The 27,204-nt window shown below is 37.5% G+C and overlaps 2 protein-coding genes and 1 pseudogene across 2 annotated transcripts; 1 reads left to right on the top strand and 2 right to left on the bottom strand.

The window, feature by feature from the left end:
• LOC145643130 (uncharacterized) overlaps positions 1–27,204 on the bottom strand; it is a 313,811-nt pseudogene that overhangs the window by 96,913 nt on the left and 189,694 nt on the right.
• Positions 1,275–4,089, top strand: LOC145641935 (elongation factor 1-alpha). Its single transcript, XM_081692965.1, has 3 exons — positions 1,275–1,432; positions 2,378–2,859; positions 2,977–4,089. The coding sequence occupies exons 2-3, from the start codon at positions 2,398–2,400 to the stop codon at positions 3,856–3,858; spliced, it is 1,344 nt and encodes a 447-aa protein (XP_081549091.1). The 5' UTR covers positions 1,275–1,432; positions 2,378–2,397; the 3' UTR covers positions 3,859–4,089.
• On the bottom strand, positions 6,549–9,665 carry LOC145641936 (elongation factor 1-alpha-like). Its single transcript, XM_081692966.1, has 3 exons — positions 9,512–9,665; positions 7,828–8,310; positions 6,549–7,748 (listed from the first exon to the last, which is right to left on the bottom strand). Exons 2-3 carry the CDS (start codon positions 8,287–8,289, stop codon positions 6,867–6,869), a joined length of 1,344 nt encoding a protein of 447 aa, XP_081549092.1. The 5' UTR covers positions 8,290–8,310; positions 9,512–9,665; the 3' UTR covers positions 6,549–6,866.

The following is a 27,204-nucleotide window of genomic DNA, read 5'->3' on the forward strand; positions in this document are numbered from 1 at the left end:
GATCGGGGCGGGAGCGATGGTAAACAGCAGCAGAAGAAGAAGCAGCGATGGTAAACAACGATCGGGTTTTGCGGGGCTAGGGGTGGTGTTTTTGGGGGAGGGGAGGGCGGCGAGGCTCGGGGGAGGGTCAGCGGTGGTCAGGGGAGGGGCGGCGGTGGTCAGGGTAGGTTTTCCAATGGTGTTGGTAGGGATGAAGGTGGTGATGTGGTGGTGTGAAGGTGGTTGGACTGGTGGCCTTTAATTCATTCCATTCCTTTGTTATTTAAAACAAACAACACCCCAAAATTAGGGGATTTACATTCCATTCCTTGTCTTTCCCTTTGTTCATTCCATTCCGATTCCCCCGTGCGAACCAAACGACCCCTTAATATACTACTCATACCAACATGCATCTTTCTTTATAAGAGCTCATATACTAAGAATACTTTTCAGTTAAGCGTGTTTGGCTGGGAGTAATCTTGGCTGGGAGTAGTCGGGTGCCAATTTGGGTCCTTTTCATTGTGATGTTGGGTCAATTCACTGTCCTCAGGTGCAGGCTCAAGTTATGGTCGTAGAATACCAAGTTCGGTCATTGTCGATTAATATCCGGTCAAATTCGATTCAGGTTACAAATCACTAAATTTACCACTATTTGGGTATAGGTCAAGTGTGTATCTATATCAAATTTAGATTGGGCTCTCAAGTTTTAATTTATTTGCAACACACCATATTGGTACGCACTTTAAGAAAGACATTAGACTAGATAAATGGACAATTTAATTTACAACATTTTACCACCAATAAGAAGAAAGTGATAAGTTGTTACGAGTACAATTTAAATTTTATAACTTACTCCGCCCGTAAACCTAGTCTACTCACTTCCTCAATTAACTTGCCAAAAAGGTGTGTTGTAATTACAAAAGAAACAAAAGAAGTAGTTTACTTGAGTCGGGTTAAATTAGATCGGGTCAAATCGAGTCTTTTTTAATATTAGGTCATGCCAATTAATTATGTCCATGCTAGCGAGTTAAATATTGGTTGAATATTTTTTTTAGATCAGACCAAATCGAGACAATCCGGTCAATTTTTAACACCTCTACAAGAGTATACTCGTATTAAAAAAGTGTACTCGTATTAAAGAAGTGGTATTTACTCGGTATATCCGCTTGAAAACTATAAAAAAAAGTGGTCACATACCCGATAATTCGGATCGAAACGAGGGAATCAAACCTCAAAAGGGAGACCCGACAACAATATTTTAAATTTATTGACGCGAGCCAACAACACAACGTGGTCAGAAGTTTTCCGTTAAACTTCGTTCTTTACACCTCACTATTCACTCTTCTTCAACTTTTAGCTGCACTATAAAACCTCTCTCAAACCCTAACTTTCTTCCTCTCTTCATTTCTCTCTCTTCTCTTCTGCGGCTAGGGTTTTTCCAATTCTTTCTCAGGTTTGCATTTTCTCTCTCCTCTTTTTTCTTTCTCTTATTTCAATTTTATCAGCTTATTGTTTGTTTTGCAATTGATTTTGTTCTTTGCTTGTGTATTGATTTTGGTTTGACTGTTTTTTGCAATTGATTTTGTTCTGTAATTTGATTGGTTTTTGGTTCAGATCTGATGAAGTAGATTAATTGATGAATTTTTTCATGTTATGATGCTTGATTATTGGGATTTTAGATTGTTTTACGATTTTTATGCTTTTTTTAGTTCATGTTTCGTGGATTGATTGCTTCATTTTTATATGAATCCTCGTATATCGAAGTTATTGGATTGTTGAATTGAAAAATTGGATAAAATGATTTATGATTAAAGATTTATAACAGAGTTTTAAGTATTTCATGTGTTTAGCTGATGAACATGATTTAAAGTTTAAGAATTTCATGGAGTCCGAATCCTGTGATCTTGATTCATTAATTGATTATAATGCATTACCTGATTACTGATTTGACTTAAAGGTTTAAGAATTTCATGATTTAGGTTTTTTTTTTTTTTTTTTTTTTGACTTTTTAGTTTTTGTTTTAGTGTGTAATAATTTGTTCATGTCTGCCAGTACCGTAAGTATTAGGCGTAGTGATAAAAAACCTGTGTAAGATAAAGTGCTTGCTACCTGTTGTCTGATGGAAGTATTGAATAAATGATATTGATTCAATGTTGATTGTGAAGTGACCGTTTATCTGTGAGTAGGCTTGCTGAATTGCTGATATGCAATGGCAATTTGGTGGGATGGAATTTGTAAATAACAGAATTTGTGTCACAATGTTGTAAAAATTATATGCATAGTGATTGAACTTGAGGTGTCAGATGTGGAGTGTCCTTTATTTCGTTTGGATGCGATGTGGTCATTTGATTTGTTGTATTTTATTTGATTGTTAACTCAATGATCTTTGATTTTTCAGTTTATACTCTATAAGTCAATATGGGTAAGGAAAAGATTCATATCAGTTTGGTGGTCATTGGCCACGTCGACTCTGGAAAGTCGACCACCACTGGTCATTTGATCTACAAGCTTGGTGGTATTGACAAGCGTGTGATCGAGAGATTCGAGAAGGAAGCTGCTGAGATGAACAAGAGGTCCTTCAAGTATGCATGGGTGCTCGACAAACTTAAGGCCGAGCGTGAGCGTGGTATTACCATTGATATTGCCTTGTGGAAGTTTGAGACCAACAAGTACTACTGTACCGTCATTGATGCCCCCGGACATCGTGACTTTATCAAGAACATGATTACTGGTACCTCCCAGGCTGATTGTGCTATCCTCATTATTGACTCCACCACTGGAGGATTTGAGGCTGGTATCTCCAAGGATGGTCAGACCCGTGAGCACGCTCTTCTTGCCTTCACCCTTGGTGTCAAGCAAATGATCTGTTGTTGTAACAAGGTATAATCTAAAACTGTTGTGTAGTCCTGCAATATGTTTAGTCCTCTGATATTTGTTGGAGTTTGTTTTTGTTTTCCTTGTTTGTGCTATTCTAATCATGTCCTGTTTCTGAAATAGATGGATGCCACCACCCCCAAGTACTCAAAGGGAAGGTACGAAGAAATCGTCAAGGAAGTCTCCTCATACCTCAAGAAGGTTGGTTACAACCCAGACAAAATCCCATTCGTTCCCATCTCCGGGTTTGAGGGTGACAACATGATTGAGAGGTCTACCAACCTTGACTGGTACAAGGGACCAACCCTTCTTGAGGCTCTTGACTTGATCAACGAGCCAAAGAGGCCCTCAGACAAACCCCTCCGTCTTCCACTTCAGGATGTGTACAAGATTGGAGGTATTGGAACGGTGCCAGTGGGACGTGTTGAGACTGGTGTGTTGAAGCCTGGTATGCTTGTTACCTTCGGTCCCACTGGACTGACCACTGAAGTTAAGTCAGTTGAGATGCACCACGAGTCCCTTCCAGAGGCTCTTCCCGGTGACAATGTTGGGTTCAATGTTAAGAATGTTGCTGTCAAGGATCTCAAGCGTGGTTTCGTTGCTTCTGACTCCAAGAACGACCCTGCTAAGGAAGCTGCTAACTTCACTGCTCAGGTCATCATCATGAACCACCCAGGACAGATTGGAAATGGTTATGCTCCAGTGTTGGATTGCCACACTTCTCACATTGCTGTTAAGTTTGCTGAGCTTGTCACCAAGATTGACAGGCGTTCAGGTAAGGAGATTGAGAAGGAGCCTAAGTTCTTGAAGAATGGTGACGCCGGTATGGTTAAGATGATTCCCACCAAGCCTATGGTGGTGGAGACTTTCGCAGAGTACCCACCCCTTGGTCGTTTTGCCGTGAGGGACATGAGGCAGACTGTTGCTGTTGGTGTCATCAAGAATGTTGAGAAGAAGGATCCAACTGGAGCCAAGGTTACCAAGGCTGCCTTGAAGAAGAAATAGGCTGTTTGAGCTGTCTGTTTTTGATATTTGAAGGATTTCAATGAGCTTTTAAAATTGGTGTAAAGACTGAATTTTGGCATTTGACAATCGAGGTTCTGCAATTGTATCGTTTTTAGTTGTAGTGTCATGACTGTTGTATGGTGCTGATTATCTGAATTATGTGCTGATTGACATCGACAAATGTTTTCCTTTGAAATTTATTTGCCTTCAAAATTTTCCTAGTTGATTCAATCCTTGAGCAGCTGCTGTTTAGCCTGTGTGCGTGTGTATATCATTTGCTCTTGTGTTGGGAGTGTATTTGCAGGAATTTGTTGATCCAAGTGAGTTAATAATCTGATTGGAGCTCTATTTATTTGGACATGATGAATCAGGTTACCCTGAAAACCTTTTTTTGGGCCTTTTGGCCCATTTTGGCTTGTCCAGGAACTAACAAATCGTTTACTTTGCTTCAAGGGTTTTATACTAACAATGAGTTTACTTTGCGTTATACTAGAACTTTTTTTTTATTGATCTAAAACTAGAGCTTTTTTTTTTATTTTTTATTTTAAATAATACTCATGCTATTACTGTTATATGTTAAAATTTATTATTAAGACATAATCTCACTTTCGCATTAGTTGTAACACTTTTTATTTTTGGCCGTTTTACATTAGTTGCAACTTGCAACACTATATAGAAAGGACCCATTATTATTTTACTGTTTCTCTATTCCACTAATCTTACTTTCACAAATATTTTATTACGGAGTATTTCTCTTTTCTATCAACCCCACCCAGGCACCCACACCCACACTACTTTTTTTTTTTTTTTTTTTTTTTTTTTTGTTTATATAATTATTTTAATCACTTACTAACAATACTTTATATTATAAGTGTATAAGCTTAGTCTATAATTTTCTTAAACTATTAACCAAGTCTACTATTGCGAAACGGAGGGAACAACACGAAAAGATGGATCTTATTTCCAAGGAGTGAATGGAACCATTTTATTAAAAGAAACTCATCTAATTTACATCTAAGTTTTAAAATTATTTTCTCCTTGTGACAAAATTAATAATAATAATTTTATTTAGAGGGAAAAAATTAAATAAATAACTGAAGCAACGAGTCTCCATACAAAACAAATATTCACAAGAGAGCAAAGACGCATTATACTCCGTAGCATCCATCCTCGATCCTCCCTTTCTCTCTCCAAAACGTTCACAAGATTTAAGCTTTTTAATTTTTAGGAAATTTTGTTTTTTACCACCTCCAAAAAAAAAAAGTTTTACTTTACCACCTCATAAAAAACACGAAGATAGGTTTTACCACCACATAACGATTTCCATCCAAAAATTCCGTTACGTGTGGCCCACAGTAACATGTGTCAGCATTTTATTTGTTAAAAAAAAGAGAAATTAAATAAAAAAAAACCTAAAACTACCCCAGGCGCCACCCCCGCACCACCGCCGCCTTCCCCCCCAACTCACCACAGCCCTCCCCAAAACCACCACCCGCATCGCACCACCAGCCCCAACCCACCTGAACCCTCCCCCTCCCTTTCCCACAACCATATCGCCCCTAAAAACCACCAAACCCAAAACCCTCGTCCCCCCCCTAAACGGCCACGAATTCGGCCTTAAAAGGCCTGTTAAGGCCACTAAGCCCCAAAATCGGCCGCTTTCGGCTATTTGTGGCCAGATTCGTGGCTGTTTTGGGGAACGAGGGTTTTGGGTTTCGTTGTTTTCGAGGGCGACGGGGTTGCGCGAAAGGGAGGAGGAGGGTTCAGGTTGGTTGGGGCTGGTGGTGCGAGGCCGGTGGTGGGTTCGGGGAGGGCAGTGTTGGGTTGGGGAGAGGGCGGAGGTGGCGTTGTGGTGGTGGCTGGGTAGTTTTAGGTTTTTCTTTATTTTTTTAAATTTTTTTCTTTTTTTGGCCAATAATAACACGACACGTGGCTTTATGGCCCACTTAACGGATTCCTAAACGGAATCAGTTAAGTGGTGGTAATACCAAATTTTTGGAAATTTATCTGGTGGTAAAGTAAAACTTTTTTTTTTTTGTGAGGTGGTAAAAGCAATTTTCGTGTTTTTGTGAGGTGGTAAAAAACAAAATTTCCTAATTTTTATTATTCCATAAGTTAATCAATCAAATATTTCTCTTGTGTTTCTTCAATTCAGGGTTTCTCATGTATTTCGAAATATTTGGTTTAATTGTAAACAGTTTATGATTTGGGTCCAGATTATGAAATTCGCAAGTTTTACTCTCTAATAAGTTGTTAATACTCTGATATGAATATATGATATAACAAGTACGTAGTGTATATGTTTCAAAAAAAGAAAATGTACGTAGTGTATAAATATTCAATTAATGTTGCCTAAGATTTTGTTTTTGTGATGATTCAGGGTACAATGACCGGAGTCTGGCTCATCAAGATTAGATAATTTGTATTTGCTGTGATGTTTAATCATATGCTTATTAATTTAGGCCTAATTGGTACTCCGTATTTACTAACGAGTATTTAATTAATAGCTATGAATAGACTGTGTTATAAAGGCTTTCGGTTTGCAGTCTGCATCTCCTTGGGTCATACGGAGTCTTAACGTTCAAGGTTTTAACACGAAGAGCTGATGTTACTTCACAATTGAGCCATTTTCTAGCCTCTAGCTATTTCGGTTTTGCTATGTAGGACAATATATAATTATACTCCGTATGTCGTTAATTCGTAATCATAATAGATGGAAACATAGTTCCATTTACACTCAAATTCGTTATGGATTCCCCTGTGTAAGAGGATATCCTATTGTTTTTCTCGCAAACATAGTTTATAAATATGAAAAAAGACTAGCATTGCAGATCAAAACCTTACCACCGACGATCAAGCACCCAATTCTGTGAATAGGTGTTTGATGTTGGTGATGAGACTATTCTACAATCAACAAAATAAAGACCAAAGCAAAGCACATAAACACTACTAACTGAGACTATCAAGTCTCTATAGAAATCATATACCGCGGATAATGCAGACATTGTTCATTTCTTCTTGAGGGCAGCCTTGGTGACCTTGGCACCAGTTGGGTCCTTCTTCTCAACACTCTTAATGACACCAACAGCAACAGTCTGCCTCATGTCCCTCACAGCAAAACGACCGAGTGGGGAGTAATCTGCAAAAGTCTCCACCACCATGGGCTTGGTGGGAATCATCTTAACCATACCAGCATCGCCATTCTTCAAGAACTTAGGCTCTTTCTCGAGCTCCTTCCCAGATCGCCTGTCAATCTTGGTCAGAAGCTCAGAAAACTTGACAGCAATGTGAGAGGTGTGGCAGTCCAGCACTGGAGCATAACCATTTCCGATTTGTCCAGGGTGGTTCATGATAATGACCTGTGCAGTAAAGCTAGCTGCCCCTTTAGCAGGGTCGTTCTTGGAGTCAGAAGCAACATAACCACGCTTGAGATCCTTGACAGAAACGTTCTTCACGTTGAAACCAACATTGTCACCAGGAAGAGCCTCTGGAAGAGACTCATGGTGCATTTCAACAGATTTAACCTCAGTGGTCAATCCAGAAGGACCGAAGGTAACAACCATATTAGGCTTCAAGACACCAGTCTCAACACGCCCTACAGGCACAGTTCCAATACCTCCAATCTTGTAGACATCCTGAAGTGGGAGACGGAGAGGCTTGTCTGAGGGTCTTTTTGGCTCATTGATCAAGTCTAAAGCCTCGAGAAGGGTTGGCCCCTTGTACCAGTCCAAGTTGGTGGACCTCTCAATCATGTTATCACCCTCGAACCCAGAGATAGGAACAAATGGAATTTTATCAGGGTTGTATCCAACCTTCTTGAGGTATGAAGAGACTTCCTTGACAATTTCATCATACCTAGCCTTGGAGTACTTAGGAGTGGTGGCATCCATCTGTTACAGTAAACAACCTAAAAGTCAGAATCAACCAATTCAGATACCAAATTACATGATCATTAATATTCATATATACCTTGTTACAGCAGCAAATCATTTGCCTGACACCAAGGGTGAAGGCAAGAAGAGCATGCTCACGGGTCTGGCCATCCTTGGAGATACCAGCCTCGAAACCTCCAGTGGTGGAGTCAATAATGAGGATAGCACAGTCAGCCTGGGAGGTACCAGTAATCATGTTCTTGATAAAGTCGCGATGCCCAGGAGCATCAATGACAGTGCAGTAGTACTTATTAGTCTCGAACTTCCACAAGGCAATATCAATAGTAATACCACGCTCACGCTCAGCCTTAAGCTTGTCAAGCACCCAGGCATACTTAAAGGACCTCTTGTTCATCTCAGAAGCTTCTTTCTCGAATCTCTCAATCACACGCTTGTCAATACCACCAAGCTTATAGATCAAATGACCAGTTGTTGTCGACTTACCAGAGTCGACATGGCCAATGACCACCAAGCTAATATGAATCTTCTCCTTACCCATAACGACTTAGGAACCGTCAACCTGCAGTTACAGAACATTAACTCAGACTTCAAAGACACCAACAACCAAAAATTTCTTTAACATCAAATCCATAAATCATCAATTTCACCGCGAAATTTTACTTTTATAAAAAATGATCCCCTAAAGTCAGGGAACACCATTTACACCTCAAAAATGGTGTTTGTTACAACACAATTATATTGTTCATTTTCAACAGGTTTCTAAACATATAGTCGCAGCAATAATTCAACATCAAAAGTACATATTCGGAGCCAATTTTTACCAAAATATAATCACTCATCCTATAGCCAAGACATTAATTTTGTACAATCAAACATGAAAAATTTTTAGACACAGAAATTAGCAAGCTAAAATGACTATTTCTTTTACAATCATACATTCATACTATATTGCTGTTTTAATCAAAATTATCAACTTAAAGTGAGTATGTTATACTCAAAGTAAGCATATAAAAACAAAATTACCAACAAAAGCGAGTATAATTCAATTAAATGTACATATCAGAAGCCAATTTCCAAAATAACCAAATATATAATCACACATCATATAACTAATTCCATAATATTGAAATTGAAGTTGATTAACTACAACGAGTGTTAATTACTCCCTCTGTCTCTAATAATTCTTGTTTTGACGGTAATTGTCTCGCAAAAACAGTCAAATATGAAGAACTTTTAGAGCCAGAAAGAGTAGCGAGCTAAAGTGACTAAATTTCTTACAATCACACTGTATTACTGTTTAAACCAAAATTATCAGCTACAGTATGTACAAACTCAGAAGTAAACATATGTAAATAATAATATAAAAATCAAAAACCAAAACACCATGAAACTGTCCATAAAAAGAGGATCAAGTTTGATTAACGATCTTTCTTTAAAAAAAAAAAAAGTTTAATTAACAATCAAAACATATCAAGAGTACTACCTCCGTTACAGGATATGTGCAACGATTTGCCATAAAGCAGACAGGGAAAATGTCTAATCGTTACACATAACCTGTAACAAAGGTAGTAATTAAAATGAACAAAAGATGATCAAAACCAATTATAAACATAAGACAATTCTAAAAAACATAAACAGATTCAAAGCAACACAAATAACTTAAATCAAACATGATCAAACTTCAAAATCATAATCATTAGAAACAAATAATTGAACAAATAGAATTAAAAAAAAAAAGAAAAAGGAAATAGTAAAATGACCTTAGAGGAATCGCAGAGGAAAGAGAAAAGAGGGAACAACAAAAAAAAAAGAATGGAACAAAAAAAATGTGGAAACGATGATTATAAAGAATAGAGTGGGTACACTAAGTGAGTAGTGACCTTTCAATATCAAAACCTAAACAACAATAAAAAGCAAGGAAATTTTGTGAGTCCAGATATTTTTATAATGTTATGAAAATGACTGGTTTTGATTTCAATTTGTACGGAGTACATTATGATGTTTTTATGAACAAGGGAGGTTCATTTGCTTGACTTGGTCATCTCGAATATCGAGGAGATTTTTCGCCAATCAGTTTTTATTAGTTGTCTTTCTTTGAATAATAAGGCGGGTAAAGTGGAATTTATTCTTGAACAAAACTCAACTTTTGTTGATTGCTGATTAGTTATCACTTGTTGATTACTGATTAGTTAGCAATTGTCTTTCTTTGGGTGATTTGTTATTTTTTCTTGTAATGATGCTTTCTTATTTGCGTCAATTTATTGGTCTTGTAAAACATTGATCTTTCTTTAAATGGTGTTAAACATATGTAGCAATTCTTCATATTCAATTACCTGTAAACTAATTAATTAACATGCATTATATCCTTTTTTTTAAAAAAAATAAAAAAAATACATGTAATACCATTCTAAATTATGGAGGCACAAATGAACCATCAAATCAATATTTAACTACCTAGCATAAGAGTGAATAATGAAGAAGTTTACACTAACCTCAAGAGGTTTGAGTGAATATTTTTATATTAACTTGACTAAAAAGCAAATCAATCAATGGAATCTCATATTCAAATATAGGAAGTCATACATATTACACAATCGTTGAACCAAAATACAAATAATAGCATTAAACATATATAAGCCATAATTAATTTGGGGTGATTTATTATACATGTAAAATACAAACCAAGATGCAAAATGTATCTATTACATGCCAAATAAGATATAGTAAACAAATACTCACCTTACACTATCTTACCTAGTAAAATGTTTCTCCAAGACTCCAAGAGGTTTGAGTGTTTGACAGTTTAGTGTATCATTTCCTTGCTTGGTCTGATTTATAAGGATGACTTTATAAAATACATATAGGTTACAAATTAAATGGGTCAAAGTAATTTAAAAATAATATTGTAATTATTCTTCTTTCAAATTGAGCCCAAAATAAATATAACTGGTTACAAAACTTTATTTAGGTGATGAAAATTGATTTAATTATACAATTAATTTATTATACACATATTTAACATGTATATGTAATTGGTTATGTGGCAATTTGATGACGTGGCTTGATAAGAAAAAGAAAGTGACACGTGTCGATATGATACTCCTTGCCTTGAGTTTTAATAATAAGTAGTGTGCGGCCCGGGCGTTGCACCGGGTTACCACTTTGATTAAATTTTTATTTATGAAATATATTATCATCTTTTTAGACAAAATGAAATATATTATCATCGATTATGTATGGTATGCATAAATACTAAAAATAATATTACTAATTGATAAAGAGTATAGAAAGATAATTTTTAACACTTTATTGTTTGTGAATTGTTGATTTTATTCCTCTTATTTTTTTTCAAAATGCTTATCTCGTATTTCATTTTTAATTGATGCATGTCATTTATATTTATATTTATATGTATAGATGACATCAGTTGTTATTGGCTAAGATGGTAAAGAAATGTATCTTGTTTCCTTGAGGTCTAGTGTTCGAAACCCATCAAAAGCAGAGGGGAATGACGTGGCATATAAATGATTTTAGGAACGCTTTTTAATATATAAAATAATAATAATAATAAGTATAGACTAGTGTGTCTCTTAGGCGATGCCTTGCATTGCTAGTTTGTACTTTGTACTTCTTTAATTTGATAATTATGTTCAACGTTGTAACTTCTTTAATTTGATAATTATGTTCAATTGTTTGTATAGCTAGATTCGGAAATTGCCTTGGATGTTACGGTTTTTTTTTTTTTTTTTACTCATATGGATTTATTTTCTAATCTTGTGAAGAATAAATAAATTAAATAACCTCTAATTTGAAAAGAATATATAATGTTAATTATGTGAAATTTAAAACACTAATAAAAGTTGGTTGAGATGATAAATGTGTAAGCTTTATTTGTTGGAGGTTGGTTTTGAATCTAGATCAAACCATAATTATTTATTTTGTTAAATGAAGTTGCAAACTTACATATCGAATGTATTTTGAATAATGACGTGGCGTTGTGACATGGTGTCATATACGTTGAATAGTGTCACGTGGCGCCATTCATTTCCTTTAAAAGGAACGCCTTTTAATAGATAGTATATAGATGTCCCATAGTATATGTATTTTGTTTTCGGTAACACATTTAAACTATTAGCTCTTAAAAAATCTAGAAAGACTAAGCTTTTAGCTATAAATTACTCTAATACTTAGAATAATTAACCCATTTTAAATTTCTAATATAACACCTTACCTAATTAAGGGTCTGTGATGTTCACCTTATTTTCACATATTTCAGGTTTCATTATAAGTTCTGATAAATCTAGTTAAGTTCAGATAGGTTCAGTTCAGGTTTAATAAGTTTTGATAAGGGTTCCCAAGTATAAATTAGAACTAAAATAGGTTTTAATAAGGTCTAATAAGTTTACATAAGTTTAGATAAGTTCAAATAACTTCAGATCAGTAAAAATCGGGTGAATAAAACACACCTAACTCCAACATCGATTATTGTGGATAGTAACCACAAAAATGATATCAGAAATATTACAATATGAGAATTCAAGAAATAATTAAAAAAAATAATAATAAAAGAAGAAAATAGGAAAATCTTTATGTTATGTCTTTTGGAGAATACAAAATAGAGTCCAATCAAACCCCCCACCCCTTCTTAAAAAAGGAAGAATACCCACTAATCAAAAATGATTATTGTAATATGAAAGAGTATATTAATTGGTCTTCATCAGCTTACACTTTTTGATATAGTATAAATCATATTCATGGGCCTCAACCCTTGAGATGATCATTTAACATGGTATCAGAGTCAATGTGACACAAATGTCGCGAGTTTAAGACTCAATCACCCCCACTTCCATGTGGATTATTTCGCGGTATGTATGAGTGGCCCATACCATATCCCCACTTCTATCCCAATATGCTCTCATGAGAGGGTTGTGATAGAACATAAAACATATTGTTATGTCTCAATAATTAGGTTTGTACTTTGGTTAAGATGATTCTTTAATACTTTTGGTTGAATTCATCCTCATACCCATTTGTTGAGTTGGTCCTTAACAATTATCATGGGCCTCCTCATACCCATTGCAAAATTTGGTCGAATGGGCTTGGTCCTCTAACACAAAACAACTTAGCTTTTTTGTTAAATCGATCCTCTTATATGAAATTATTCTAGCTTGACAGGATGTAAACCCTATACACAATACTATCTTACACGTCATCTAATTAGCTGGCAGATCTTGAAATTTTGGTAACAAAATCATGAATTCCCTCATATGTTTTATGTTACCACTATTATTTGAATTGCCAGCCTCTAAATTTCTAGCTATATATAAATTGCATAAATTGCTAAAACAATTATCACATCCCAAATTTCTTACAAAACACTTTGTTTAATTAATTTCAAGTTTTCAACCATGTCTAGTCCAAAAATTGACTCTGAAAGGGCTATGAAGATTGAATTAGGACGAAGAGCGGTGAAGAAATTTTTAGATGAGATGAAAAAAGAAGATCATGAAGGGAAGATGAGTAACTTACACCATTTGATTTCACAGGGTGAGAAAAGGATTGAAGAGCTATCCAAGGAAGAGTTGGATGGTCTCATCAAGTCTCTCCATGCTCTGCCTGATACCGAAAATAAACCATAAAATGTAAAGCATTATCATGCTTTGTTTCTATGTGTTTGAACCTTAAATTCTAAAAAAAAATTTATGAATAAAATTTGGTTTATTATTATTATTATCTCCTTTCCAATGTTATTTGATACCTTTGCTTCTCCCATTTTATTAATTGTTAATCTCATAATTTGTTCAATTGAAATTTAGCACGCTCATATATAGCTGTTTATTGGAAAAATTTGTCTGAAAGGACATATATGTTCACTATTTTGTCTGAAAGGACCTTATATGATTAAAGTGACATAAAAAATTCCTTAGAAGTTTGTTTTATTGTTTAAGGGGACCTTGAGGCCGGGATCCGACAATATTTGGTTGTTTTCTCCGACGTTGACCTCTCATGTGACCTTAAAAAATGACCTCATTTTCTTTTTCTTCTTTTTTTCCCCACGATTTCCCTTCAATTCCCTTATTTTGATTTGTGTCATTTAAGGATTAGAAGAGAGAGGAGGAATTGGAGGGAAATCGTGGAAAAAAATACGTGGTTGTTTTTTAAGGTCATGTGAAAGGTCAACGTCGGAGAAAAAAGTTAATTATTGTCGGATTTCGACTTCAAAGTCCCCCCAAACAACAAAATACATTTATAAGGTCCTTTTAGACCACTTTAAACATATAAGGTCCTTCTAAAAAAATAGTGAACGTAAATGTCCCTTCCAAACAAATTTTCCTTGTTTCTTTTGCATTAGAACGAATGCACGTCTTCCAACATGTCCCTCACCCATTCGCATTTTTGGAGCTTATTGTATACACTTCCGACCATTAATTTACTTGTTTTTAATTTTATACTATTGAGTAGCTCGAGCATTGCCCCAGGATACTACTTTTATAGTTGTGCAACTGCTAATTTTTATGAACATTTCTCTTTGTCTATTCATATATAAATTAGGGAAATTCTCTTTGGTAGACCTCTAATAATAAACATTCTCAGTGGTCAAATGCAAAAAAAGTTATTATCCTTGGTGAACCATGTTTTAAAAAGTTTTATCAATGGTAACATTAAGCAAGGTAATTAGGCATTTCTTAACTATGGTTAACCATTCTAAGTAAAAAAAAGCTGTGATGCCTAAAATACCCCCATTTTAAAATTAATTAAAAAAATAAAAAATAAAAACACCACCCTGCCACCACATTCCCCACCATTCGCCACCATTCCCTCTCCCCCTCCCCATCCTACACCCCCACCGACGTCGGCACCGGCGCCCAGCTCTACCTTCGCTGGTGCGCCGACTTCCCCTGGTGACGCCCCGCCTCCCCCGGTGACGCCCCGCCTCCCCCGCCCCTACCTCCTCTCTCTCTCCCCCTTTTTCGACCCTTCTTATTTTTCCCACCCAATGCCCACCGCCGATCACTCTAACCACCACAAAACTGGCGCTCTTCCCCGACGACCCCCCCTCCCTTGTTCGCCGACCAAAAACCCTTAAAAACCCCAAAACACCAGAAAATACCCAAACCCGTTTAGGGTTTCGAAACCAAACCCAAGAAATGGGTTTCGATTTTCTGGTGGTTTTGGGTAGATTTCAAGGGTTTGTGGTTGTTTTGTCGGGGAGGGGGTTCGTCGGGGAGGGGTGTTGGTTTTCGTGGTGGTATTGGGTGCGATAAGGGCCCACGAACGGTGGTGGGGGAACTGGGAAAGAGAGGAGGTGGGGCAGGTGGTGATTGATGGGGGAAATGGGAAAGGGAGGAGGAACGGGGCCGAGGTGGGGCGTCGCCGGCCGGAGGTGGTAGAGGTCAGGCGTCGCCGACCGGAGGTGGGAAGGCAAGCCGGCTGGGGGTTAGCCGCTGGGAATGGTGTTGGTGGCTAGGTGAGGGGTTTGGGTTTTTTTTTTTCCCTTTAAAAAAATCTAAGAAGGGGTTAACCATAGGGTCAAATTAGTCATTACATCATTAGTTAACCATAGTTACACTTAAAATACCTAATTACCTTGCTTAATGTTACCATTGATAAAACTTTTTAAAACATGGTTCACCAAGGATAATAACTTTTTTTGCATTTGACCACTGAGAATATTTATTATTAGAGGTCTACCAAAGAGAATTTCCCTATAAATTATATTATGTTTAAACACTTTAAAGTTACCCAAAAAGGCAAAAAGTTACCATAAAATTAGCTAAAAGTTACCCTTAATTATGCTGCTTGATGTACACTAATATTAGTGTAAATCGGGTGTATATAAAAGTTTTTCAGAAGACTAGCAATTCAGGAAGGGTGATACATAGTTTATGACAATTGTCTTTATTGTTGTGTACTCATGCACTTTGCTAGTCATAAACGACTTCATAGGGACAACAAAAGTTGCATGATTTGTTTGGACCTCTCCATATGACCATATCCTATAGGTGATCATTAGACGGGCCAGACTGATACAAAAAAAAAGCCCACTTCTTGGGCTGGGTCGGGCAAGATTCGAGCAGGATTTTTTGTGCCCAAACCCGTTCAAAATCGGCCGATCGTGCGTTTTTTCGTACTGAGTAAAAAAAAAACAACTAAAAATGAATAGAAACACATTCTCAAATTCGCCAAAAAAAATAAAATTTCAGCCGGACCTGACCTAATTTTGGGCCGAAAAAATTGCCCAAAATCAGGGGGCCAGCGAGCCGGGCTAAGTATGATCAAGTCTACCGACATATCTCATTAACTAGAGTATCTTCTCCAAATAGTACTATTATTATTGTCGGTAGATTTTTATGGAGAATTATGCAATGAACTCAGTCAACTCATCCATGGGAATTGGCACTAAGGGTATGTTCTCTTCAGCTTATTTTCAGTTCAGTTCAGTTCAGTTTAGCTTCAATCAGTTTAGTTCAGTTCACCTCAGTTCAGTAAATCAGAACAGACCCTAAGAGGAATTTTAAGGCATTCAGTCTCATCTTAATTATAATGAACTAGGTTAGGTCCCGTGTCATGCACGGTAATTTTTAATAACTGTTTTTAAAATTAAGATTATATTAATTTTTTTATTTTTTATTTTTACTTTTGTATGTTACGCTCATATCAAATTCTAATCATAAAATTTTCAAGAAAATGACTAAAGTACCATTTGTTGATTAGATATTCGTATTTCATTATTTAAGCTTGTAGCTTCTATTGCATAATTAAAAATAAATCAAGAAAATAATATATAATCTTGTTGTATTAAACGTATGAAGTACATAATATATCTTTCCTAAAAAAAACAGTACATATCTCACAAATTAAGTTAAGAATATTTTTTTGCTTTAGTTTATCAGCAATTTTTTGGTGCAGCAGGTCACACCATGCGGCAGGGGTTACCCGAGTTTTTATTAGGGGTTACCTGAGTTTTTCAGTTAAGGGTTACTTGAGTTTTTCAGTCAGGGGTTACTCGAGTTACTCGATCAGGGGTTACTTGAATGGTTTGGACAGGGGTTACTCAAACTCAGTTAAGGGTTACTCAGAGGTAACTTGAGTTTCTTAGGCAACTTGAGTAACCATTAACCGAAAAACTCGAGTAACCCCTGTCCGAGAAACTCAAGTTACCCCAGAAATTTGAGTAACCCCTGACCGAGCAACTTAAGTAACTCCGGAAACTAGAGTAACCACTTACCGAGAAATTCAAGTAACCCCGGAAAACTCAAGTAACCCCTGATCGAGAAATTCAAGTAACCCCGAAAACTCAAGTAACCTCTACCGCACGGTACAACATGCTGCATATAAAAATTTGTGTAAGTTTACAGTTGTCATTTTTTTTTTGCTACATCAAATATTTTATTATATTTTATATGTAATTTTCACTTATATGTAGAAAGATTTAATTAGTTTCTTAAATAGATTGTTTTCCCAAAAAAAAAAGGGAAGGACATACCATTAGACGACACATGTCATTGCTGGTTTGTCTTTTAGTATATAGTTATTGATTGATTGATTGATTGATGCCCTGTACTATGACCAAAAAATAAATCTAAACCTATAAATTAAATGAAAATTTTATGTAATTACATTTCTTTTTTTGTTCGTGAGGGTCAAACGCTATTAAATAGGGCTTCAATACATTTCTCACCTACATAAAAAGAAAATACACGAGTAAAAATATAGTACTTCATACTTATAACTACGTATTTGAGTATGTGGGATGGGTTAACACTTTTTTTTTTTTTTTTGACAACAAGCAAACAATACATGAGGTGGTGTCTAGACCCATTGTTGTTTCTTGCTCAATGGGCTAAGGAATGGGCCGTTGACACTACACTCCTAGAAACTTTATTGCAACAGAAATAGGATATAGGCTAGCATACTACTTAAAAGCTTGATGTCTTGGGCCAATCTACGAACCTCCTATGGCGCATGAGATGGCGACTGTATGCTCGTAACAACTACCAAACTATCTGTGCATACCTCGATTTATTAACTTAATCGTTGTGCCTATAGTAGTAGTCTTTTATCGCAGCGAGCTCTGCCTGCACCGGTGTCTGAGCTATGATAAATTTCCCTCCCCTTGTTATTTCAGCCTGCTCTCTTCTGATGACCCAACCTATACCTTCAGCTATCCTCCCTTTCTTATCCTTCTTCCATGCCCCATCAATGAAGATAGTAAGGAGGGACCCCTCATCGCATGTTTCTGTATACCAGAAGAGGTCTCGCATTGTTGCGTTCCTGTCCTTGATCTCACTCCCATATTTGTTACCCGTCAATCTTGAAACTAACTCCTATAGTAGCGCCATGATTCGTCTTGGATCAGGGGTACTTCGTCCAAAGGTCACTTAATTTCTGTGTAGCCAGATTGCCTATATCATAGCAGCAAAGCATATGAGTTGATCCATTTTGGCAGACTTGTATAAAAACTGCATGATATTTCGTGTCCAAACGTTCAAAGGTGGGTCATGCTCACCAGTTTGGATTCCCAATCAATGGGCCACATGCCCAAACTCTTTTGACAATTGAACAATCCCTGAAGAGGTGTTCTGTTGATTCTGATAAGGTGCCATACACCTCACATGTATCCCCAACTGCAATACCTCCCTTCTGCAGGTTACCCTTAGAGTTTGTGTTGTCCTGCAGAATTTTCCATAACAACATTTTCCATTTGGGATGTCAAGATTTTAGATCAATTTCCATATATTGCATCTTTGGCCCTTATGAAGAGGACTATTTCTCATCAGCCATATATACCTCGACCTAGTGTTGTAGTTACCTGTCACCTCTGGTAACCAAATATCCTCACCCCCCTGGTTTGATAAGGTTGTAATACTTAAGATATTCCTTGCTGTGTCAAAATCAAACAAGTGCCATACTAAGCCATAATTCCAGTTTCTAGTTTCAGTCATTAGGTGACTTACCTTCTTGTACCTCACCGTGTCTTCCACCAGGACTGATTCCTTAAACTTGATTCTACCACCTTTCAACCAGTTATCCTCTAGGATACTCGTATCCAGGAGCGGATTATTTAAGGGGCGGGCCAGGGTCTGGCCTGCCACCCCTTAAATTTTTAGCCAACTATTTTTATCCAGCAAAATTTACAAAGAAGCCTAAAAGTGATAAAGCCCAATCATAATTCATTGTTACGTTAGCTAAAGCTCAAGCTCCAAAGTAGTACATACTTTTGTTTATGTTTATTTTGTGCACAGTTTCCAATACAGTGATACACATGTGGTTTGATGACCATTTATACTACTGGCAAATCTTTTTTCTATTATTTTTTAATGTCTGTTTTCATTTCTTTTAATCTTTATGGCATTTTTTTTAGAGGTTTTACTGCGGAGTCCTGTTTAAATTAATACGAGTACTTTGTTGTTGTTTAATTATTTGTGCAGTGGATTAGAAATGTACTTATAAGTTAGCTATTTACGGTACATAGTTTAATATACGTAGTATTAAAGTAGTAGATATATTACAGAATACCTTTAAATTAAAGCATTATTATGATATGAAATTAGTCTTTAGATTAACAATATTAGTTGTGAAAGTTTTAATAAGAAGCATTTTTTTAATACTACTTCAATTCCGTTTCGTATTATTTGCAATGATTTATGTCAAATCGTTGCAAATAATATGAAACGGATGTAGTATACATTATGGGCTCTATGACAAGGCTTATGATTTCATGCATTGAATATTTAATTTGGCCCCCGAAAGAAATTTTGTCAAGATCCGCCACTGCTCGTATCCTTGCCATTGGAAATACATTTTCCCAATCCACCATTCATCTGAATCGCTGCCTTAGTCATACTTCCTGAACGCCCATGAAGCTGTTCTCGGGATTTTGCTCCTCTTTGCAGCTTCAACTGTGAACATTGATATTTCCCCCTTAGAACTTTGCTTACCAGAGCATCCTCCACCTTGTGCGCTCTTCATGCCTGTTTGTACAGTAAGGCAGAATTTAACATAGGTATACTTTGCAGTGCTAGCCCCCCTAATCTTTCCTTTGCTCTAACACTTCTTTTTCCTCTAATATATCGGTCTATTTTCCATAGAATTCCCCCAGAAGAATTGTAGGCACATATATGTTAAATTTGACACAATTTTCTTTAGGAGAAGATATATGGACATAATATGAGAAAGCAGAGCAATTAGGATGGAGTTTGTTAGCACAAGCTTTCCCGCTTGGGATAGGCTTTGGAACTCCCACGATAACACTTTCTGCTGAATTTGCTCCACTAGAAAGTTAAGACTTGCACAAGATCTGTCATCAATGTCCATAGGGAAGGCCAGGTAAGTGCCTAGCTTTTCCTCTTGCTTCACTTTGAGTGGCTTCCTTGGAATTCTTCAAAATCTACTTGGAGTGCTTGGGCTGAATATTACATACGATTTTTACTTACTCATCATTTCCCCACTTATTGTACAAAATTCCTCTAAACACTGGCTAATGGTTGCACAGGAGTTTATGGTAGGATTGAAGAAGAATAGGGCATCATCTGCAAAGAAAAGATATATGATCGCAGGAGCAATTTTGTGAACTTTAATGCCTGCTAAGATGCCCTCCCTTTGCAGGAAACTCACTCTTCTTGACAACACCTTCATGCAAAGGATGAAGATATAAGGGGACAATGGATCCCCTTGTCTCAGTCCCACCCTTGGATTGAACCATTTTAGTTCCCCATTGATTCGCAGGGTGTATGAGACCGAGGAGATGCATTGAATTATCCATTCAACCCGGCACTCTAGAAACTTTAATTGACGAAGCATTCTTTCCACAAACACCCAGCTAATCCTATCATACATTTTGTTCAGATCTACTCTAAGGGCAATATCAAAGCTTGGTCCCTTCCTCTTGTTTTTGATAGAGTGTAGGAGCTTATGGGCTATCAAACAATTGTCCACCAGCAGTAATGTATTCTAGTATTCACTAACTAAATTTCCCAGAATTTGCTTCATTCGGTTGACTAGGCACTTGGAAATAATCTTATAGAACGTGTTGCATAATCCTATTGGACGGAACTGTGAGGCTTTTGATGTATGCATGGCCTTGGGAGATAGGCATATGTAGGTCATGTTTAGCTCTCTCAGCAGGTTCCCACCACAAAATAATCTCTTGATAGCTACACAAATGTCTTGACCCATATTGTTGTAGCAGTTTTGTATGAAGACTAGAGGCCAACCATCCGGACCTGGTGCTTTCAATGGTGTCATGCTAAATACAACATCCTTGATTTGCTTATCTGAAAAATCCTCATAAAGTACCTACAAATGAGACAAAGTTAGTTATGGTAAGTGTTATAGCTAATCCTCCATTAAAGAGCTATTGTGGGACTTTGTCCCGTTGTCATCATCCTCCGGTCGCCTCCATTTGTAATGTTGCCGAAGTAGCTTGTGAATTCCATCGCAATCCTCTCCTCATTCAACAACCACTACCCATCGTCTTGTTGTATAGCCGGGATGTTGTTCTTTGCTCTTCGTTCTTTAACACTTTGGAAGAAGAAATAAGTCACGGTATCACCTAACTTGTCCCATCTTGACTTTGCTCTTTTTTTTCCAGAATAGCCATTGAACTTGTGCCTCTTCCTGTAGTGATAGTCGTAGTTGCTTCTTCTTGGCTATCATCTGCTGCTGGTCAGCACGAGGTGTGATGGCTAGCTGGGCATCCTTCAAAGACTTTTGGAAATCCTCCCATTGCACACCCCTCGAGGATTTCTATGCACAACACCAATTCAGCAATTTTCCCAGGACATGTTGTAGCTTCCTACATATTTGAAACATTTTCGATTCTGCGTGTTGTTTCAGCCATGCCTCTTTTATGATTGATAAAGCATCCTCAAAATACACCACCCATGCTTATATTTTATAAGGTCTCTTTTGTTTTTTTTATTTAGCTCAGAGTTTGTATCTAGGCATATTGGACCATGGTCAGATAAGAACACCGGTAAATTAATGATTACATCATTTGGGAATTGTTCAGACCAGCTAGCATTGCACAATAGGCTCTATATATCAAGCCTTTCCATTATTATGTCCTCCCCTTCCCTATTATTTACCCAAGTGAATTGTGGACCTTTGAATGGTAATTCAATTAAGCCACATTCGAGGCGCCATTGATTGAACCACGCTGCCCCTCTCATATGACTCGATCTGCCCAGTTTTTGTGAAGGAGATTCAACTTGGTTGAAATCCCCAATGAGAAAATGATTGCCAAGGAATGCATTTAGATGGGATGATAGCATTTCCCAAACCTGTTTCCTATCCTCTAAGTAAGACAAACCGTAAACAAAGGTGTAAATAGATTCAAAGTTCACCTGGTCCAAGACCTTACAGGAAATAAAAAAAAAGACTAATAGCCAGCCATTCATCAGAGAAAAGCTTGGACCATCCTACGAAGAGACCCCCAGCCGACTCCTGAGCATCAACTCCGGAGCAAATACTATAGCCCATCCTAGATAAAATAGGGATAACTACAGATAAAGGACACTGAGGTTCTGAAACAAAAATACAATCAACAGACATGCATCTAGTACTACTACTAATAAAGGGAATTGTAGGGGGAAACAACGACCTAAGCCCCTACAATTCCAGCTCCAAATTCTCATTTGGCTCCTCATGGCTTTCCTGGGGTAGCCACGGAATCCTTCAAATACGAGAAGTAGCACTTGAAGAAAATCGGCACGTCTCTCTCAATCCCATCCTTTGCAGCAGAGTCCACTGACACAACACCTTTCCCATCCCCTGGAACCACCAGCCTCGGCGAGTCATCGTCTGAAAGACCTAGCTTTTTTGTATTCGCACCCCTGTACACCTTGGTCTTATTTCTCTTATTTCCCTTGGCCTTGTCCGCATTAGGCTTTCTCTGGGCCTGCTCTTTTGGATCCAGATTGAGATCCAAGACTGAGTTGATTCCACGTTTAACCCCACTAGGCTCACCATTGGGCCCGCCTATCTTCACTCTAATGGGCTCACCACGCTTAAATTCTCCATCAAGAACCCGCTGGGCTCCCAGTAAATACTTTCCGTGGGCCTAGCAGAAACTGGGTCTTTTTTCTCGGACTTAGCTTGCTGGCCCGCTTGAACATTTTTTCCTTGGCCTTCAAGGCCACGTCGACAGTGGGCCTTGCTTAGAGACCTTCCCTTTCCGAATCCGAAGACCGTAGGGAGATGTTCTAATCACTAATTCTAGCCAGTTTGGGCAAATCTACTTTTGGAGAGTTATCCAAAGAGGAAGCAGTAGAGAAAAAGGAATCTGGTGAGTTAGGAAAGCTATATATGTGGGTTTTTAAACACTTATTTTTGTGGTTGTTAGGGTTTTGACATTAACGCATCAAAGTGGGATACTTTCTGGTCTTGCTTTGATTTGGGCCTAAGGAATTGTTCGATCATCCTACCAAGGTCATCCCAAGACTCAAAGGAGGAGTCTGAATCATCAGAATATATGAAATTAGAAGCTGAGAAACGCTTACCTCCAGCAGGTGGACCACTTTGGTTGGCAACACTGGTGGGACCCACCGGCCCATTAACGTCCCAGATTACACAAGCCGCTTCACCAAACAACAAGAGCTCAACGTCACCAAATTTTGGGAGAAGGAACTTATCAAGACTAGAGGGGGACCGAGAGAGTTGAAAGCAACGGGTCAATTTTGGAAAGAACCGAGCAAGTGGTAGAGTTTAGTTTGGTAGGTTTGTTTAAATAAAGAAAGCCATGGGATATGGGAATGTTAACCTGGGTGGGTGGGCTATCATTAATTCCATTTAAGGGATGTTTAAAGAATATATCCTTATACCTCATTAGCTTCCGATTCTTATTTGAAATAGAAAAAACTTGTCAGACAAGGATCTCTTCAATCGTACCATTTGAAAAGGTGGCTGGATATAAGACTTCTCAATAACTAAAAATCCCTTATCAACCCAGCCCCTTTGGTTATTAGCAAGGGCATTCTTGGAAAAACACCTGCGACCCATACCCTTAACCCGATTCACTATCTGTGATGGGTGTCATAAATGGCACCCATTTGATGAGCATTTAGGTTGTTTTCTTTCTCTTTTAATTTCATAGCTTTCATGCTCAATAAATGCTTAGTTTTATGCTTTTGCTCTTTGTTTTACCTTTTACTCTCTTATTTTGTGGTTTTGTGCATTTTGATGGTTTTCTAGTCTTTTCTCCTTTATTTGCTTTCTTTTTGTGGTTGTAGGTATTGTATGAGGTTCGGGTCTTGATATTGGTGATTTACTAAGGTGGAAGATGCTTTTGGAGCAAGCTCATGGCAATTAGAAAGCTCAAGATGCAAGGAAGTGGATTCTCCAAGTTCTAGCTCTTGCGCTCTCAAGTCGTGCTCTCATGAAGATGGGGTGTTGAACCCACTGTCAAGTGCTTTTTGGGACTGCCACTCTTAGTGTTCATCATAATATTGCGCGTTCATTCGAAGACCTTAGGAAACGCACGAAGCTGCGAGAAGAATCGAAGAAACCTAGATCAGCGCGGTCGCGCAGTCCACTTGCGCTGGCGCGCAGATCAGTCGCACGGGCACGGGCGCACCTCATTTCCCGCGCGGGCGCACTCCTCTGGGTATTTTCTTGCTCGGTTTTTGCTTCGTGCCTTCTGTAAATACTATTGTAACCCGATTTTTGGGGCAAGTTTTGGAAGGAAGGAATTCACAATTTTAGATCATAATTTTAGCTTAGTTGAGAGCTTCTCTCTCTAGTTTTAGGGTTAGTTTAGGAGTAGATTTTAGAGAGAGAAAGTGAGGAATTTCAATGGTGATTGAGAGATTGAAGATTCAATGGTGACAATTGTGTTGGAGATCTTCTCTATTATCAATAAGCATTTCTAAACTCTATCTCATTTATTGCTTTGATTAGTTAGTTCATGTTTGTTTGATTTGATTTTGATGTTTGATGTTTGATTAGTGTAATTGTTCTTCATAGATTGTTAATTCTTGTTTTCTTTAGTTGTTTGTGATTAGATGATGATGTTTCAGTAGTTGTTTGGCTAGGGATAGGGTGAAACTTGTATGACTGATTGATTGTGCTTAATTTGGGGATTGTGTTGATTAACTGTTGAGATTAAAGTGATTAATGGAAGTTTGCATGTGTGTAATTCGATTAGGCCTTGAGAATTATGCTAGATTGCATTGTAATTTCTAATGATACGGACCATTGATTTAGGAATTGCAAATTTCGATTGAGCTTAATTAGTGATGCTCCTAGTTAGAGTCTCTCGTAGTTGGCGCTAGTTTGACCTCTAGGAGATAGCTTGTTGACTCTTTTGATTGAGCTTACCATTAGTTGATCTAGGGTGAGACTAGGTCATTGAAAACTAATCTACCCTCAGTCAAAACAAAATTTGTAATCTCTCAACACACCCTTATATTTAGCATAGGAGTAAGTCGAGGGTCGAACCACTAGGAATGGGAGATGAATGCTAATGCCAAAGCTAAGCTATCTCGAAGTAATGAAGTAAGGTGTGTATATTCTAAATAATTAAACAATCAATCAGTAATCAAATAATATCAAGCACTAGGGTTAGGATCCGCATATACTCGGAATGGTTATGGCTAATTGGGATTGGAGATGACTAAGTCGAGTGTTGCGAGGGAAAATCAATTAAGCAATCAAGAGAGTATGGTAGGCTAATATCCTAGAGGTCAAGCTAGCGTCAACTACGAGAGACTCTAACTAGGAACCTTACAAACCTACTCAATCGACAAAAGCAAGTCACAAATCAATTTTCCGTATCAATGCGAGCTTACAATGCATTCTAGTGTAACAATCAAAGTTAGCTACTCTTCAATTAATCACACACATGCACTTAATCAATCAACCAATTTAATCACAACATCAACTCCATCAATTTCCTCCAATTAGCATCAATCCATTACTCATATATGCTTCAGCATTCCCCTAGCAAGAGAACTACTCACAATCCATAGAAATCAAGATCAAAACTAAGCTAATAAAAAATTTAATCATCATCATATCAATAAAACTAATTCAATCACAAATTCAATTCAAACTTGAACAATCAACAAAACAATTGAAATGATAAGCTAAAGATTTCATTAAAGTAGAATAAATCTTTACAAACTTGCTTCAATTCAATGGAGAAAATGCTAGAATTATCAATCTTCAATCATCAATCAAGAACTTCTCTCTCTACAATCTAGAGTTTCTCTCTCTAAAATTCCAATTCTAATTCTTCTAAAACCTATTCTAATCTCCCCTCTAAAAATAGAATGAAAATCTATATATAGTAAAACTAACTAAGAGAAATTAGTTAGATCGTCCCAAAATAAACCCGTACAAGCGCGGCCAACTATAACGAAGATCGTGGCCACGCAAATCTGGGTACGGAACAGAGACCCAGACAGGCGCGCCCGCGCCCGAGAGAGGCGCGCCCGCGCCCAAGAGAGGCGCGCCCGCGCCACCAGACCGCGCGGCCACGCCATCCTCTTCACCATCATGTCGATGCTCCTCGTGCGTTCCACTCAATGCTCTTAATAAACACGGGACCTTGCAGTTTCCAAACACCATGTTTGTGGGTTCAACACGAGAAATCATGCCCCACGACTTGAATGCACGACCTAAGGTCTTTAGGAACTTGCACTTCTCCATGCTTGAGCTTTAAATGGAGAACATTAGGCATCCTAATCAATGCCAAACTTGGGAAGAGGCCTCTGGAAACTTGGATAACGACCTAAACCTTAAAAATTAAGGAAAACAAGCAAATAAAAGAGAAAATAACGAAATAAACCAAGAAATGCATAAAGATATAAATTCAACTAAGAAAATGCAAACTAAAGAAATAAAGAGCAAAATTAAGGAAAAGCTAAGTAAAAGAGATATAGAATAGCATGAAATTCACCCTAAAGAGAACCAAATGAGTGCCATAAATGACACTCATCAGTCTTCACAACCATTGACTTGCATGTATTTTCGAGTTGCTACAATTGTTATGATTACTTGTTGATCCCTGTTCCTAGTGCTTTATTTGTTTGGTTTCTTTGTTTGGTAGTTGGTTAGTGTTCTCTCTTTATCTTTGTCTTCGACCTAGCTTAGGAGCATAATTGAGAGTGCTTGAACATTACCGTTCCTTTGGGTTCGACCCTTGACTTGCCTCTATACTAGTATTTAGGTTGGTTAAGTGTTTATAATTTAGTTTGACCGAGGGAGGATTAGTTTAAACAACCTAGTTCCACCCCACGTCAATCTGCTGTAAGATTTTCACCCTCCCGCGCTTTTGTGTCATTAATGTTGTATTTAATCTTGGTTTTTTCCAACCACCTAGTTGTCTCCGGTCTTCAGTGCAGAACAAATCCGGGGATGGCTTACGCTTTTCCAGGCAAACCATCGGAGAGACAAAGAAGTTTCGTCTTGCTTTTAGATTTGGTTGGGATTGTGCTTCAGTATGTTGGTT

This window comes from Chenopodium album, chromosome 8 (assembly GCF_948465745.1).
Source record: "Chenopodium album chromosome 8, dcCheAlbu1.1, whole genome shotgun sequence".
Classification (NCBI taxonomy): domain Eukaryota; kingdom Viridiplantae; phylum Streptophyta; class Magnoliopsida; order Caryophyllales; family Amaranthaceae; genus Chenopodium; species Chenopodium album.